General features: G+C 56.0%; 1 protein-coding gene across 5 annotated transcripts; it reads right to left on the bottom strand.

Moving 5' to 3' along the window:
* Positions 1–3,768: 3,768 nt before the first annotated feature.
* CMKLR1 (chemerin chemokine-like receptor 1) lies at positions 3,769–14,632 on the bottom strand. Of its 5 annotated transcripts, none has more exons than XM_015643565.3 (3): positions 14,309–14,632; positions 7,586–7,676; positions 3,769–7,157 (listed from the first exon to the last, which is right to left on the bottom strand). In XM_015643565.3, the coding sequence occupies exon 3, from the start codon at positions 7,067–7,069 to the stop codon at positions 5,984–5,986; it is 1,086 nt and encodes a 361-aa protein (XP_015499051.1). In that variant the 5' UTR covers positions 7,070–7,157; positions 7,586–7,676; positions 14,309–14,632; the 3' UTR covers positions 3,769–5,983. The 5 variants fall into 5 exon arrangements, with proteins under 5 accessions (XP_015499051.1, XP_033374080.1, XP_015499049.1 ...); XM_033518189.1 differs by lacking the exon at positions 14,309–14,632 and adding an exon at positions 12,651–13,063 and having other exon boundaries at positions 3,769–7,154; XM_015643563.3 differs by lacking the exon at positions 14,309–14,632 and adding an exon at positions 12,651–13,063.
* Positions 14,633–17,218: the final 2,586 nt, after the last annotated feature.

Consider the following 17,218-nt stretch of genomic DNA (forward strand, 5'->3'; position numbering starts at 1 on the left):
GGTGTGTGCGGAGCAGAGCTGGGCTGGGGTGGGGGGATCCTGCTCCTTGTTTTTTTGAAGGAGGTGGGGGATTGCATTCAGAGGGAGCAGCTGCCCGGTTTTTAACTCTTCCCTTGACAGGTAGCTGGAGGAATTTTGGGATTTGTGGCAGTGGGAATGGAGCTGGGCCGGGGATGTCTGTCAGTCAGAACAAACCCTCAGGGCCACCCAGCAATTAAAAGAGAGCTTTTGTTGCTGCTCTGCCTCCCGTGTGTTTGTGGGGCCACCTGAGCACCCCCAGCCATCCCAGACCAGGGATGTGGGAGCAAAGGGAGAGTGGCTCCTCTCCCCTTTAATCCCATTAATTAATTTCTGTATTTAAGCCCATTAAGGGGTATTTAAATCCCATTACTGCTGTTTCTGTGTTGACCACGCAACCAAAGCAGCTCCTTTTTGGGAGCTTTAGCACCTGGAGAGTGTCCTTACAGACAGATTTAATGGGATGCGTGGTAGGAAGGGGGAGATTCACTGCAGGATTTATTCCTGCCTTTCCTCAGCACCAGAGCGAGAGCTGGCTGCGATTTATCCCTTATTTCTAATCTGGAATTGGTGAAATTCCCTTTTTTTTTTATTTAGTTTTTTTGTTTTTTAGCAGGGATGAAGCCTCACATCAGCCTTGATTTGTTCTGACAGGCCCCGGCCACCAAAGGGGCAGCGCTCCCTCCCTCCCCTCGGAAGTAATTAACCCCCCAAAGCCAATTAATGGCCGAGATAAAGCAATTAAGGGATGACATCGCGTGCGGAGCCCGGAGCCTGGGCTGCAGCTTGGGAGGAGGGAGGGGAGGAGACCCCACATCTGCACCTCCACGAACCCCTTCCCACAAAAAAAAAAAATCACCCTGGGAATCTCCCCAGCCTCCAGCACTATCAATTTACCTCTTTTTTATTTATTTCTCCCTGCTTTTATTGCACCGCAACTGCTTTTTTTTTTTAACTTTAATTTACGCTGAAATGGAGCAGTTGGAAGCTATTATGACCGTGTCAGGGCGTGCTGCACATCTGGCTGCACCTCTGGATTATGGGATCCCCCTTCCCCTCATCCCACTGATGCAGGAGCAGCTTCCCCCTCCCGCCAGGAGCTGCTGGCCCTGCACGCACAGCCCGAGCTGGAGCTTTGTACACCGATTTTTTTATTGATTTATTAAACGCTGGGCTGTATTTTAACCACGTGGGGACTGGCACGCAAGGATAAAATCCCTATTCCCCCTGGAAAAAGGAGCCAACCACCCTTCCCGCATCATTTTCCGGGGGAAAGCTCTTGACATTTAATAGCCTGCTCGGCTGCCTCCGTGGTGCCTGGGGGAGGCAGCACTCAGCCTTTCCATGAGGATTTGAAAAGCTGGGAATCTTTCCGTTTGACTCAGCCTCAGCATCCCTGGGTGGGCACAGCTCGCCCTGCCCTGGTGTGGGGCTGGGGACACCGTGACCCGCCCCGCTCCTCCCTGGATTCTTGCGGGGAAAATCATCTATTTTTGGCGATCTCGCATCCCTGGGAGCGTTTTCCTGCCTCCCGGTCCTGCTGCGGCATTCCTCCCTCCAGGGCTGCATGGGTTGCTCGGCTGTTGCCGTGGCAACGGCGTCTGCACCAAAAGCTCCCGCATTTCCCCCAATTCCCGGTGGGGTTTGTGTTCTCTGGACGTTGGGATGTTGGAGGTGATGCCAAGTGTGGCTCGGGTCCTGGATCCCTTCCTGGCAAATGCTCCTTTGGGGTGAATTCAGGGGATTCTGGGCAATGCCCCCAGTGATGCAAACGATGCTGGGGGGCTCAGAGAGGAGGAGTTCCTCTTCTTCCCAAATTAAATCCCATGAAGTTCCCGCTACGTTTAAAAAAAGGGAAATCCCTCCTCCCCAAGCCCAGCAGCAGCACTTCCACAGAAACCCCAGGATGGGGAGATGGGCCATAAATCTGAGAGCAGCCATCTCCCTCCCTGACAAAACCAACAGGTTTATCTATCAGCTTGGTTATTTCCCCTAAAATTTACAGCTGACAGCGTGCCTGAAGACAGCAGGGATAATTTAAACCTGGCTCCAACCTGCCTGTCTCCGAGCAAAGGGAGAGGGGAACACGTTTAGTCCTTTTTTTTTTTATTTTCCTCAATTTTAGATTTCATTCCAATTCGGAATTAAGGCGGTGATTTATGGCAGAGGGAAAACACGGCTTTATTTTAGGGCCTTGACAGCCAAGTGAAAAAGAGCTGTCATTAAGGATGGTAACACATTCCACAGGAAAGGGGTTTGTTGTATTCCAGAGTAATTTCTGCCAGGAAATGGGACCCAGCCTTGGGTTTGGGGTAAATCCAGGGAAGCAGCAGTGGGAAGAGGGCAGGTTTGGGATGTGCTGGGGGAGGATCAGTCCTGCCACATCCCCCAGAGGGCTGCAACAACATCCCAGGGGTCTGGGGGTGCTGAACCCCACAGCAGCACGGGGAACTGGCACAGGGAGAGGTGGGATGGTTGGGAACGGGATTTGGGAGGAATGGACTGAGCATCCCAAGGTTGTGACCTGGGGATTCTGGGCTGAGGGTGAAAATCACGGGGATGTGGATGGAGGTCCTGGGCTGAAGGTTTGGGGTCCCAGGATTAGGGACAAGGGTCCTGGGATAGGGGGTTTTTGCCCCAGCTCCAAAACCTGCTGTTCTTCACCACAAGCCCTGATCTACCCTAAAATCCTGATACCCAACACCACCCTAATTCCAGATTTCATGGGGACGGTGGCGGCTCTGCATCCTACTCATCCCTTGACTCCGAGGTGCTACATCCAGCTGCATCCCAATTTCACCGATTTCTCCCCAAAAGGTGTGGCAGAAACCAGAACCACCAGTCCTGGAGCTGCAGCTCCTACCCAGCCCTTTCCCTGGATGTTAATTCCAGTTTGTGCACGTTCCCCTGGAGCTGCCCGTAGTCATTAACCTCCTGCTGCCGTTAATCAAGAGGACTTTGTTAATTAATAGCTAAGGATGTCTCCAACTGAGCAGCGCAGGGGCAGGATTGGGTCACCAGGACACATCCAAGGATCCTTGATTTAATATTTTGGATCTTCCCAACACTTTGGGGGAGTGCAGCCCCCTCCCCTCCATGAACAAAATATCCAGCCCTGTAAAAAACCCAAGGAATGCTGACAGGATGCATCCTCAGCACCCTGGGAGATTCCAGAGCTGCAGCTCCTGCAGTATTTCGGGAATATCAGAGGAATTTAAGTACTGAGCTGCATTTCTTTGCCACTCTGCTGAAAAGGGAAGAAAAACCTGGCTGGGGAGGCTGAAGTTTTCTGAGGAATGAGGGTTTTTTTTCCCCCTGCTTCCATTTTATAGCTATATAAAAATGTGCATTTTTTAATGTTGCCTGGGTGAGCTGTTTGCTGCCTGTCTCAGCGGGGGACACGGGAACAGAAATCACTGATATTCCTTGGGGATGTTAATTCAAAGCCAACCAGGTCCAGCAGGAAAAAAACAGTGGATTCTTCCATCCTCTTCCCCATCCTCATCCCAAAACCTGCCAGGATGAGGAGAATCAGGAACAAGAGGGGACAGAACAGCAGTGCCGGTGTCTGGATGGATGTTGGGGTGGAGCACTTGGATCATCCATGGGAGATCTCCCAAAACCCACCCAAGAGGCTCAGATCCCACCTCAGCCACTCAAACCCCTCCACAATTCCAAATTCCACACCAGGGGTTAGGAATACACAGAGGGAAAAACCCTGGGATCCTTCCCACTCCACGCATCGAGGTATTTGTCTGGAAAGCAGAGCTTTTATTAAATAAGCAAACAGCTACAAAGACGGATTCAAATATTTGGGAAACTTGGGATTCCCAAGCTGCCATTACAGGGATGATTTAACCCCAGGGTAAGTACCAAGGCACTGCTTTTCCTTTTTCTGGAAAGCTGTTTGGAGTAATAACAGATGGGCTTGGAAAAAAACAGACACCAGGATTAGTGAGGAGCATCCTGGATCCATCACAAACATCCCAGCGCCAACCCGAGGGGCAGTGGGATGGCATCCAGTCCTCGAGGCTTCATCCCGCTGTTCCCACATCCAGACCTTCTCCAAACCCTGAGCCCAAAAAGCCCCAGAGGCTGCTGGCTCCGGGTACATCCCATTCCCACTGTTCCCTAAACAGATCCTCTGCAAGTTCTGTGTGTCCCTGTCACCGCCCCGTCTGTCCATCTGTCCCGTCCATCCCATCTGTCCTATCCCACTCCTAATAGGATCCTGGCAACCTTCCAGCAGTATTAATTAAATACTGGGGAAAATGAGCAAGAGGAGCCGCCTCCCACCACCAGAGAGGCCCTACTGCCTCCTCAGGCACTGCATCTTCCATGGGTACGGATCCAGGGTGGATCTCTGTGGATCAGGGCTGGGAGCAGCCCTGGGCCTGGCCATGGGACGTGGTGTGGCGCAGGGATGTGGCAGTGCTCCCTGGGGAAGCGGGTGCATCCCAACCCCAGGAGATACGGAGACAATCCGGGTGCTGAGTGTCCCATCACACGAAGGAGGCGATGCAGATCAAGGTGGAGCAGCGAGGCAGCGCCGGGGCGGAGAGGACGCTGGATAATCCACCTGAAATCCTGAAATCCTGAAATCCTGAAATCCTGAAATCCTGAAATCCAGCTCCCGCTGCAGCATCTGCTCTGATCCGCGGTGTTCCCGCGGCTCGATTACCGGAGCTTTACTCCCACCTGCGGCTGGCACAATGTGCTGCCTGGAAACAGCTCCCTGGCCTTTCCTGGGAGCTGCCTCTCCATTTTATTTTCCACTTTCTGATATCCAAGGAAAGCTATAAATAAATATTTCAGCTTTTGGAGGCACCTGGGAGCAGACTCCCAACTGCCAACGTGTCAAAACTCTGCACAAAGCTCCCCGAGGGACCTCCTGAAATGTCCTGAAATGTCCCCAAGGCCACTGGGGGCTGCCTAATTCCAGCTCCAGGGATTCCTCGCTGTCCTGGGGGTGACACATAAATGAGGGTGACACTGGGATCGTGGTGAAGGAGCCCTAATGGAGAAGGAGCTCTCAAATTAACTGCATGAAATTGGATCGAGGTGGTGGCTCGGCCCGTCCCTCACTGCAGAGGTTGGTGTGGGGCAGCGGAGTCTCCCACGAGATTCCCAGAGTCTCCCAAGATGGGAGAGAAAAAAATCATCCCATAGAACCCACCAGTCCCACCAGGGAGCAGCTGGCCACTCTCCCCTGGATACAGGAGGGGACAGCAGGTCCTCCCCAGGAGCTCATTCCCAGCTCGTGGACCTGTTCCTGGTCCCAAACATCCAACTGCTCTGCAGGATGCACCGTGTGGAACGTGCCCATCAAGAGGAGGCGTAAAAAGACATCCCAAATTGACTCTTCCCTCTTTTTTCTCCCAGTTTTCCATGCTGGTGCCCCTGTGTGTGAGCCCAATCCCCACACTGGAAGGTGGCTCTGGGTCTGGATCTTAGAAGATATTTGAGACTTCCCGGTTTTTTGAGGTGGGATATTCCAACATAAGGACACTTCCAGAAACAGTCACAAACACTTTGTTCTGGTACCAAAATCCCTCAGGAATTTACCATGAGGAGCCACACACAGCCATGGGACAGAGGAATGTCCCCAATTTGGCCATGGCAGGGATCACCCATGGCACGGGAGATGCCTTCCTGATATCCCGTGACCCACCACGGTGCCTCTGGAAAACACCAGGAAAGCCCTTCCCAGGTCAGGGGAGGGTTGGATGGGAATGCCCCAAAACGTTTCCTTCATTTGGCACAAGGATTTTTGCAATCCCACACAAGATCAAGGGTGGTTGTGTCTTCTCCACACCTTGGGGGTCTCCACCCCCTGCCAGCCCTCAGTCAAAAACGGGCTGTAGGACAGTGCTGGACAATGCTGGACCCACACCAGGGCCACCACAGGGGTGGTCACCCTCACAGTGCCAACACCAGGGGACTCTGTCCCTCCTGCAGGCTGGGCTTAGACAACTGTTGTCTCTTTCTCAGTCATGGAGGAGATCTTGGAGAAGCTCCTGTGCACGATGCTGGAGTGTCCTGTCTCCTCGCTGAGGGCGTTCACCAGCCTGGAAAGGAGGGTCACCTTGAACTTCTTGAAATCCTGGCCCATGAAGACGTAGAGGACGGGGTTCATGCAGCTGTTGGAGGCCGCCAGGGCCGTGGTGAGCGGGATGAAGATCTCAAACACTGACCAGGGGACTGCATCAGGCACCGTCTCCAGCAGGTTCAGCAGGTGGTAGGGACTCCAACAGAGGAAGAAGGTGACAATGATGGTGACGATGATCTTGAAGGGCTTCTTGGACTTGGCCAGGCGGTTCCGGCGCAGGTTGAAGACGATGGCGACGTAGCAGAAGGTGATGATGGTGATGGGGAGGATGTACCCGGCCAGGAACCTGGTGATGTTCACCGTGCGGTGCCTCATCAGCGCCAGCCCTTCGTAGGATTTATTCCTGGACAGGGAGAAGTTGCTGAAACAAATCACGGAGTTGCGGGTCTGCGCCGTGTCCCGGAAGACGAGCGAGGGGCAGCTCATGACGATGCCCAGGGTCCAGATGATCACACAAACCCCGTAGGCCAGGTTGGTGGAGCGGTGGTTCTGGGACCACACCGGGAACACCACGGACACGTAGCGGTCGAAGCTGATGGTGGTGAGCAGCAGGACACTGGTGTACATGTTGAGGATGAGGAGGAAGGAGTTCAGCTTGCACATGACCGTGCCGAAGATCCAGTGGTAGCTCATGGCCGTGTAGGCGATGTTGATGGGCAGGAAGATGTTGAAGAGGAAGTCGGCCACGGCCAGGTTGAGGAACCAGACGGCGTTGACCGACTTCTTCATCTTCAGGGTGATGATGGCGATGACGAGGCCATTGCCCAGGATGCCCAGCACGCAGGACACGCTGTAGATGATGACGGACAGGATCCTGGTGATGTCCTTGGGGTCGTGGGCCGGGTCTGCCCACACGCTGCCGGCGTCCTCGTAGGTGTAGTCCGGGTAGTCGCTGTAGTTATTGAGGCCGTCCAAGTAGTCGGACAGGTTGGGAAGCGCCATTGTCCGTGTGAACGGCAGCCGAGCCGTGCGATCCCTGGGATCCCTGGGATCTGGGATGCTGAGATCTGCAGCTGGTGATTTTCCCCTGCTGAGCAAACACTTGGTGTTAATCGCAGTGAGGAGAGCGGGAAGGCCAACGGGAATTGGGAATTGGGGACAGGGAGTGAAGGGATAAACACACGGGAATGGGGGATCCCGTGAGAACCCCACTGGTCCCAAACAAGATGCTCCCGAAGTTCCTCCCCCATTTCCACCCCCATCCATGAGACATCAGGACGTGATTCAGCCCCTCAGCTCCACCAGGATGTGGCTGCAGCCTCATCCTGCACAAAACGTTGATTACCCGCCTACTTCCAGAGGAAAAACCGGGATAATGCTCATTAACAGCTCATCAACAGCTCTGGCCTTCCAATCTGCAACATATTATGATTCCTCTCTATTTTTTGGTGCTGAATTGGACTGAAAACCCAAAGGGAAGCTCCCCACACACCCCCCTGACACCGGGCACCCTCTCACCTCTCTCCTCTCCGTCGGGATGGGGCACAGGTGACACTTCAGTGTCCCGGGACACAACGGCAGCTCCCTCCACACCGGCCTAAGGAGTGAGCTGTAACATTAAAGCCAGGATCAAAGGAAGGCCACTCACCCCCGGATGTGGGGTTAAGGAGGAAACCCATTCAGGGTGTAGCACTAATTAACCCTGTGCAGCCTCCCTCGGGGGGCTGTGCTGGCCTGGGGACCCTCCTCGCCTCCAGTCTGGGGAAGGTGGGGTCCTGCCATGATCCCAGCATCTTTTGGGATAAGCCAGGGCAGAAATCCCATCAAGCAGCATCATCAGGTGCAGGCAAAGAACCAAACAACCAACCACAGGCTAGTAATAATTAAATAATAAATAATTCAAGGTATAAATGAGGTGCGCATTATCTGCGTGGTCTATTTTATATCCTGCATTCTCACAGGGTTATTTTCCTGGTTCCATCAGTGTTTAAACACATTAATTGTGGTAAACCAACAGCATCATTTGCCATGTCAGACTCCAGGCTCCAGAGACTGGATTGAGGGGGTTCAACCTCTCCCCTGTGCATTTGGGTCAGGGGGGTTAAAACCAAAATCCCCCAAAGGCTGAGTGAGGAGCACAGAGCATCCCACCCAGCCGTGTCCTCACAGGAGGGACGTGGGGACAGCCAAGGACCCTCCCTGTTCCCGAGGCATTTCACCCCAAAGGTCCTGAGCGTCACCTTCCCGCCAGCCCTGCTTTGAAATTCCCATGGTGTTTGTGTTGGAAGCTATTGTTTCTCCCTGGGCTTTTCCTGCTGTTCCTTCCTGCCATTGCTGCTGCAGAGTCCCCGGCCGGGGCTGAAATCCCACCCTGTCACCTCCCCCTGGCCCAGCTCCGGGGGACGATAAGCGGCCAGAACAAACGAGGTTTGAGTGCAAAGCTTGGGAATGAGCTGGAGCTGGGAAGAGGTTTTATCCCAGGAAAACCTTGATGGTCAAAGAGATGAATCCAGGTGGATGATCCACTGGAAGGAACAGAATCAGCAGAACTGACTCTCCCAGCCATGGTAATGTTGATTAATGAATCATTGCTCCATGAAACAGGGGTTTCAGGTCATCCCCTTCCCAAAGGCACAGCCCCAGAAAGGTTGGGGACCCCAGAACCCTGTTCCACCCCACCCCATAGCCTCATATCCCATCCCATTCCATCCCATCCCAGAACCCCAAAGCTCCCTGGACTTGCTCCACAACCACAATTCCCACTGTGGTGTCGCCCATGGGGCAAGTGAGACACCCCCCACCCCTCACCACCGCGGGGTCACTCTGAGCCCACATTCAGCCCCTGCTCCAGAGGGACGGGAGAAATTCCCACTCCTCCTCCCACTGTGTCCACTTCCATGTTTTAAATGTAAAATCCTCCCTTTATTATTATTATTTTTTAATTGCTGATGACTCTCAGCTCATTCCAAAGCTCGTTTTATTGGATTATTTATCTGAATTCTCTGGTAATTTTGCCCTGCTGGGTTGGGCAGGGAATTGGTCTCTGTTCCCAGTTGGGATGAGGATGGCAGAGAGCAATGGGAACACCAGGACTGTGGGATTTGGCAGAGGATGGGTTTGTTTCCAGGGTTCATGAGGAGCAATCCCAAACCCCACAGCAGCAGCTGCCAGTCCCACCATGAACATTCCAGAAGGGCAGGATGGGCACCAGGAGGTGCTGGAAAATCATCCAGCAAACTCCCACCTGCCTCTCCAAAATTCTCCCAAAAAAGGAGAGTCCCAGGGGAAACTGCATGAAACCTCCTCATTTCTCACAGCAAAAAAACTCCAAAGTCCGCGAGAAAAGGAAAAAAAAAAAAAAAAAAAAAAAAAAAAAAAAAAAAAAAAAGAAGCCACATAATACTAAGAGTGTTTCACTGCTCCTCTCCGGGCTCAAAATTCCTTGCTCGAGCCAAAACCACTGTTCTCCCTTCAATCTATTCATCTTTGTCCTCCTACCTCAACAAAAACGAGCAGAGGATTTACCCAAAATAGCTTTTTCTCCGTCATTCCCGCAGCTGTGTTTGTCTTGGTACCCAGGGAAGGCCGGGTGGGATCCCCGACGGGCGGCTCTCGCACCGGCAGCATCCCGGCGCGTACCGGGGGAGGATGAGGTCAGGGATGTTGTTCTTGGGAAGGCAACAGGAAACCGAGAGAACAGCAGAAAATGTTCAAATCCAGCTTTTCTGCGCGAAAAAAACCCTCTGCCCTGGCCAAGGCAGACGGGCGGGGGACGGATGTGACCGGGGAAAAGCGGCGGGATCCGAGTCCCGGGGACGCGGGGAGGGCAGGGGATGCTCGGCCCGGCGGATCCCAGCGGGCAGGGCGGTGCCGGAGCCCCGCTCCAGGAGTTTTTAGGGACGGGCAGGCTGCCAGCACCGCCTCCTGCCTGCCCGGCGCCCTCCGGCCAGGCTTTTACTGGAGGCAGGTTGAGGAGAACTGATAGAACCTAATCAAATCAAATCAAATTAAATTAAATCAAACCAGCAGAGCAGCTTTTGAGTACATCAGATCCTGCCTGAGCTGTCAAAGTGCATCACGCTTCGAGCCACATCATGAAATGGATCCGGGCTGGGACCTGCCAGGGTCTGGGGAAGCCGGGGGAGCCCTTGCTTTGGTGCTTGTCCCCCCTAGAAAATGCTTGTCCCCGGCACGGGACACCCCGGACAGGACAAACAAATCCCCTGGGAACAGCCGGGTCCGTGCCCGCCCTGCTGCCGCCTCCTCCCCGGCAGCTGCTCTGCCCTTCCCTCCTTGGAGCACTTCCCTCCTTCCATCCCAGCTCCCAGCGCACCCCAAACCCCAACCCGCTTCCTCCGGGCGTGGGAGGCGCGGGCAGCTCCCCCGCAGCTCCGGCACAGCTTCCCGGGAGAGAGGAATTGCCGGCAGATGTTTGGAGCTCGGCTTTGGGAAGGGCTGGAGGTAAAACTGGATCTCCACGTCCCGCTGGATCTGCCGGCACCAGACCCCACCCAGCCCTGCCACAGTCCTGGATGTCCCCGGAGGGCAGGGGTGTCCCTGGGGACATGTGGCAGGTGCTGGTCTCGGTTTCGTGGGGGTTCATGGCTCTGGCTGAGCTTGGGTCTCACCCTGCAGGCCGGATCCCGAGCATCCCTAAGAATTCCGTGGCATCTCATGCCCTAGGGAAAGCCCCATCCCAAGCTGGCACCCGAGGCCGCCCCATCGATGCCTCCGGTATTTCCAGCCCAGGGTTACACCGGAGGGATCCAGCTCCCGGCAATCTCAAGGAGTGAGGCACCAAAGGGGGAAGCAGCTCCGGGTACCCAGCTCCAATTGCCCTTTATTTTAGCCGGTGATTGCCATGGCAACAGATCCACAGGGATGACGCTGCTCAGCATCCCACTCCCCACCGGGATACCCGGGATGAAGCCCCATTCCTCGGTGGAAATCGACCACCAGCCCATCAAGAGGGAGTTTAAACCTCCAAACCCCGAGCTCCAGCCTGCCCAAAAGCTCCTGGCCGTGATTCCAGCCCTGCCACCATCCCTGACCCCTCTGTCCCGCTCCCGCAGGCTGGGAAGGGGACGAGGCTGTGGGACGCCACGGGAGCAGCAGCAGCAGGCTGGGAATGAGCTCCTGCCAGCGAGGATCCGGGCTGGAAGTTTTCCCAAACCTCCCCCAGCAGCTGGAGACCCCCAGGTCAAAGCGAGGAGGCAGAGCCACAGGGGAAACTGAGGCACAGAGCTCCGAGGGCAGCGGGAAGTTTAATCCCTACCTGCATCCACTCAGACTCATCCCACTTCTCCATCAGGGATCTGGGACCCCACACCCAGCCTCTCCCTGCATCCCGGCTGAGGCTGTGCACCCCGCCCGTGTGAACGGCGCAGGAAAAAGGGAATTGCTGGAAAAGGCAGCCTTAAAAAAGCTGCAGTGCCCAGGGTGGGACAGAAAAACATGAGTCAGTGTTTATCTGGGCAGAGCTGGCCAGGCTGAGTGGGATGGGTCGGGATGGATCCCATGGATCCTCCCGGCCACAGTGTGGGGTCGCCCCCATGGAGAAAGAGCCCCAATCCTGCCAGAAAACGAGGTTTAACCTCAAAATCTGGGTCATGAAAGGCCCCTCCCAGGGTGAAACTCTGGCAAAGGAACCCAGCCTTCCCTGGCACCAAATGTTGAAAGAGCCACCCCGTTCGTAAAATCTCAGCCTTTTGCTCCACCCGTTGTGCTCTTGGGAAGGTGTGAGGATTAAAGGGGAAAATTTTGGGTGTTTGTACCTACACAGGCAAAGATTTCCTTTAAAAAGGGCAGTTTGTACTTCTGAGCAGCTTAAAATGACTCCGCTTCCAAGATAATAAAAGTTCTTTCATCTCCTCTGCTCTCCTCTTTTCTAATAACCCAAGGTTCTCTCCTGGCACTTCTCAGGCAATCAAAGCACAAAAATAACTCCCTTTTCCAGAGCATCCTCCCTGCTCCATCCCAACAATCTGGTGATGCTGTCCCTAACCACGGCTTGGGCTTTGGGGACAAAACCTTGGGGGCATCACTCTGGATTTGGGGTGTACAAAGGGAAAGAAACCCAAGGGAACAGAACCAGGGCTGTGGGAGGGATGTGACCCCGCGGGGGATGTGGCACGGCTGGGGACAGCAGGCTCAGCCCCCCCCAGAGCGAGGAAGTCACCCCGGATCCGCGGGAGCATCCTCCCAGCTGTGCTCCGCGTCCCCAGCTGAATGCTGATCAGCAGGGCAAAGAAAAGCCACCCTGTTCTCCCTGTCCCCAGCGAGGGGACACTGCCACACTGTCAGGACATCAACCCCCCCCAAATTCACTGCCAGCTCCTCTCCCTTCCGTGCTGTTTTCCCACCCCACAGGCTGCAAACCCCAGCTCCAAAGGAGGGTGGGATTTTACGGAAAATTAGGGGGTTTGGGGTGAAGACAGCAGGGATCCCAGCGGTCCCAAACTCATTGTTTAACAACAGGGGAGCAAAAAACCTCAGCTGGTTGCAAATCTCCAGCAAACCTTTCCTCCCAAATCCCTGTAAAAAATATAAAGTAACAAATATATAAAAACCTGGAGGTGTTTACCTGAGCTGGATAAATCCCCAAGGAATTTTCAGCATTTAGAGGCTGGATTAGACATCTGTGCTTCTCCTACAGCCCCGTTAGGGCTGGCATGGGAATGACCCTGGGCTTGTGGCTTTGGCATCCAGCTGGAGCTGACACGGATATTGCCAAGGTTTCTCATCCCGAGGAGACGCACATGGGATGGGGGGATGAGGAAAATAAATGCAGCCCGTGGAATAAACCAGCTGCTGGCCTCAGCAGAGCTGGAAAGGGGAAGCTCTGGGGGAGGATGTTGAATTTGCGGAGTTTAGCCGGACACAGGAGGGGATGTGGCAGAAGTGACGTGCCCCATCCAGCACCGCTCCTGTGCTGCCCACGGTGGCTTGGGAATCTCTTGGGAACCTTTGGGAAGGGTTTGGGTATCCCTGACTGTGAGCACAGCCAAAGGGTCCCCTCAGGCTCCTCCACCCTGGCTGCTCCCCATCCCTGTTCCCCAGTTCCCCCAGATCCATGCCCTGCTCCTGGGATGCTCCTGGCCTCGCACACACAGGAGAGGGGTAACCCAAAACCATTCCTGCTGCAGGGGAGAAGAGAAGCTGCTCATCAGGTCCTGCCTGTTGCCAGCTGTTCACCCAGCAGTGCCTTCCCAGTGAGGAACTCAGCCTGTCCTGGTTTGTACTGGGACCCCAAAGTGAGGGTCACCAGCCAAGGGTGCCCTGACCTCGACCCTGTGCCGCTGGAAATCGCCAGTGGCACCCACGGTGATCCAGCACGAGCTGAGCCTGGATGGACACAAATCCCTGGACACAAATCCCTGCCCTGAGCCAGGATAGCTCATCCAGAGGGAGAGGTAAAACACCTGGAGCAAAAGCTGCATCGTGCTGTGACAGAGCATCACTTTCCACCAGAGCCCCCCCCGCTCTCTGTCATCAGGATCCAGGAGATTTCCAGCTCTCGGCTCCAGCCACGCACACGGGACAAACCCCAGTTCCCTCGGGGCTGGAAAACCACCACCCAAGAGCGGCCAGGGGACAGGGGGTGATGCCAGCAGGGAGGGATGGCAGGTGGGAGGGAGCTGAAGGCCACCATGTCCCATCAGGTGGGGACATTGACCCTGTCCCACGCCGACGAGCTCCCGTGAGAGCCGAAAAAGAGGAATTGGAACTCTGTGTTGCAACATCCCAGAGCTGAATCAGGGCTGGAAAAGTGCTGATGTGCCGGCTCGTGGGGCTGCTACGGGGAAAGGAGAAGCCCCAAAAAGCCCTGACGTGTGAAGCGGGCAGGGATGTGCCAATCCCCCTGTGGAACCGGGCAGGAGGCTCCTGACCGGCTCCTCGGTGTCCCTCCCTGCCAGGGGCTCGCAGGACCCCCGGGATGGGCTGGGAGCATTCCCATGTGGGATATTCCACACTTGTGGCACCTGTGGAGGTCCCCAGCCGGGTGCAGAGGAGCGGTGCCCCAGGAGAGTGGGAAATGCAGCCCAAAGTTATAAAAACCATGAGAAACACAGAGCCGGCTGGGGAGTGGCACAGGTTGGATCTGCCCCATCGCTCTGCCACTACATCCTTTCCCACCTGCTCCCTCAGTAACACCCCCAGCGCTCCCAGTAACACCTCCCAGTGCTCCCAGTAACACCCCCAGCGCTCCCAGTATCCCCTGGCAGTGACCTTTCCCGATACCTCGTGCCGTGCCAGCGCTGTCCCGCTGCTCCGCGTTGGGCACGACGAGCTCGGGGTGCCCCGGGTGCCAGCGGGATCCCATTCCCAGGCGGATCCCGGCTCTCCGGGACCAGGCACAGGCACGGTGCCGCTCCCCGCCGGTTTTAAGGGAGCGGGGAGGGAGCTGCATCCATCACCAAGGTTTTCTTGGCAGCGAGATGCTCGGCGAGCAACAGCTGGGAGAGGGTGTGACTCCGGGAGCTGGGAACGCTGGCCTGGATCACAACCCAGCGTGAGGAAGCAACAAGCTGCTTCCCAAGGGGCCTCTTTTCCTGTGCCGCCCCCCGGCCCGGAGCACTCCGAGCCACCGAGGGATAACGGAGCGCAGAGTGCTCCGCAGGGATGCTGCTCCAGCCGGGAGCACAAGGAGAGGCAGGTGGCTGCCAGCTCCCCTCGCTCTGCTGTCCCCACCCTGGGTCAACCGCTGTCCTCTGCTCCCCCCCACCGCCCCCAACTCCTTCCAAGACGTTGAGTCACTTCCCCTCAGGCAAATCTGGCTCCCAAACGCAGCTCCTGCTGCTCAGGGGCTGCTTTTCCCGATGGATTTCATTAGCACCAGGATGCTGCAGCTGCTTCCAGGCAGCCCCCCAGCCCGCAGAGGCTCCGTGGTGGCAGCTCTGTCACCCCCAGCCCCTTTAACACCTGCAGGAAAAGTTCTTTGGGGGCCACAGAGGGGTTGGGAGAGGCTCCAGGGACCCCCAGGTAGGAGGAATGGGAAAGGCTGGGTTCAGGGATGGGGTTCAGGGGGGACGAACAAGAGGTTTTTGGGGCAGCCCCCCAGTTTGGGAGCACTAAGCAGCCCCCACCCACACAGAGCAGGAGGTTTGGATAACCCCAGGCTTGATGTGGCACTGGGAAAATTCCTTCCCTCCCCACGCAGCTCCCGCGCTCCCAAGCCTCAGCCATCCAAGTCCCAGCAGGATAAGAGCCAGTGCAGGGGCTGGGAGCAAAGGCAGCACAAAGAAACAAGAAAATTCGGCAGTGATGCTCCCTCACCCTCCTCCAGCCCAGAAAAGGAGCAGGATTTGCCCCACTGGGACACCCCAGCACCAGAAACACCTCCCTGGTCTTGCCACCAGTCACTCCAACAATCTCCCCAGCAGAAAGGAAGTTCATCTACCACAGGAGATTAATTAAGGTTAATTAATTACCCTCAGCTGTAAAGACAGGGCAAAACACATCCTGAATCCAGCCAGCAAGGGAGAAAACCAACCACAAACTGATGGGATTTCCTTTTGTGTGTCGGGAGCCAGAAGGTGCCACCGAGAGATGCTCAGCCCAGGCAGCTCCCAGTGGCACCAGCTGGGACCTGCAGGCTCCCCAAAACCACCCCAGGGCCTGGTGGGGCTGGGAATCCTCAGCCATGGATGCTCCTGCACGTGGCCTTGCCAAGGGCTGACCTCGAGCCATCATGCTGGAGCAGTGACGGAAATCCCGGCAGCTCCGAGGGCTCCAGAGCCAAGACCTGGCACAATCCCGGTGTTCCCAGCAAGGCCGAGCTCTGCAGCCCCACAGAACTGACCCATCCCTTGGCACTGCCTCCTTCCCCCAGCACCTGCCACACGCCCGTGTCCGGGCAGGATGCAGGATCCTGGTCTCACACTGATCCGTGTGTTTAGAAAGATGAGAACACGCTGACTTGGGATGTGATTTCCCATCCCGAGCGTTTGTGGGTTGGGGTTTCCCTCCGGGGCACTCGGCATCGCCTGCTCAGCAAAGCTCTGCTGGCAGCAGCACCTGAGGAAGGACAAATCCCTGCTCCCAGGGCTGGGGATGGAGCAGGATCCGTGCAGGAGCAGCCATTGGGAACAGCAATTCCAGGCGCAGCCTTTGGCAGTTGTCGTGTCCTTGGCAAGCGCCGAGTGCCACCCACACCGAGCAAAGCAATTAAAGCTGGAAATTGATTCGGGCTGATTAAACGCCCTGGAGCAGCTCCCGGCCAAGATGGGATGCAGGGATGGAGCTGGGATACAGGGATGGAGCTGGGATGAGAGGATGGAGCTGGGATGAGAGGATGGGGCAGGGATGAGAGGATGGGGCAGGGATACGGGGATGGGGCAGGGATGAGAGGATGGGGCTGGGATGTGGGAATGGAGCAGGGATGTGCAGCCAGAGCCCGGCAGATCCGACCCCTCCGGCTCTCGCCCTTCTTCCCTCCAACACAGGCGCTGGGAACCCGCCTGACTCATCCCAAAACAGATGTCACAGTCAATGGGGAAGAAATTGGAGGAAGTTTTCCCTCCCCGGGGTAGCTTTCTCTGGCAGCCAGCAGCGCTTTCCCTCACCCTGGGCAGAGCCGTGGGGATTAACGGGAATGGCTGGAAAAGGAGCTGGGCTCAGCTAAGCAGGAAAGAGGCTCCCACTGCATGTCCCAGCTCCAAATCCTGGGTTTTAGAGCTGGGTTTATGCCCATGGATAACTCTGCCCTGCCTTTCCCACAGGGAGCTCATCCCTGGCTCCTGGCTCCACACCGGCTGTGGTCCCAAGCTCCGGATCCCGTCACTGCCTCCCGATCCAAGTGCAAACTCCCTGCACAAATAAAGAAGCCACAGACAGGATGTTCAGGAGACGGCTCCCGTTCCCTTTTTTCACTGATTTGATACAACCACGGAAAAAAAAACCAAAACCCAGTCCCAACCTTGTGCAACTCGAGCTTATAAATAACCCGAGAAACACGACAGGGCTGGGACAGGGTGGCCAAACCCTGCTGTGCTCCTAAAGCTGGCACCACATCCCACTGCATCCCACCCCTGGGATGGGCAGCACAGGGATCTCCACATGGTTCAGCCCCCAGCCTCACAGAGTAGGACCGACTCGGGTAAACGCTCGAGTAGGAGAACGATTCTAGAACGATTCTAGAGCAGTCTAGAA

The sequence above is a fragment of the Parus major genome, chromosome 15 (assembly GCF_001522545.3).
Source record: "Parus major isolate Abel chromosome 15, Parus_major1.1, whole genome shotgun sequence".
Taxonomy (NCBI): Eukaryota; Metazoa; Chordata; class Aves; order Passeriformes; family Paridae; genus Parus; species Parus major.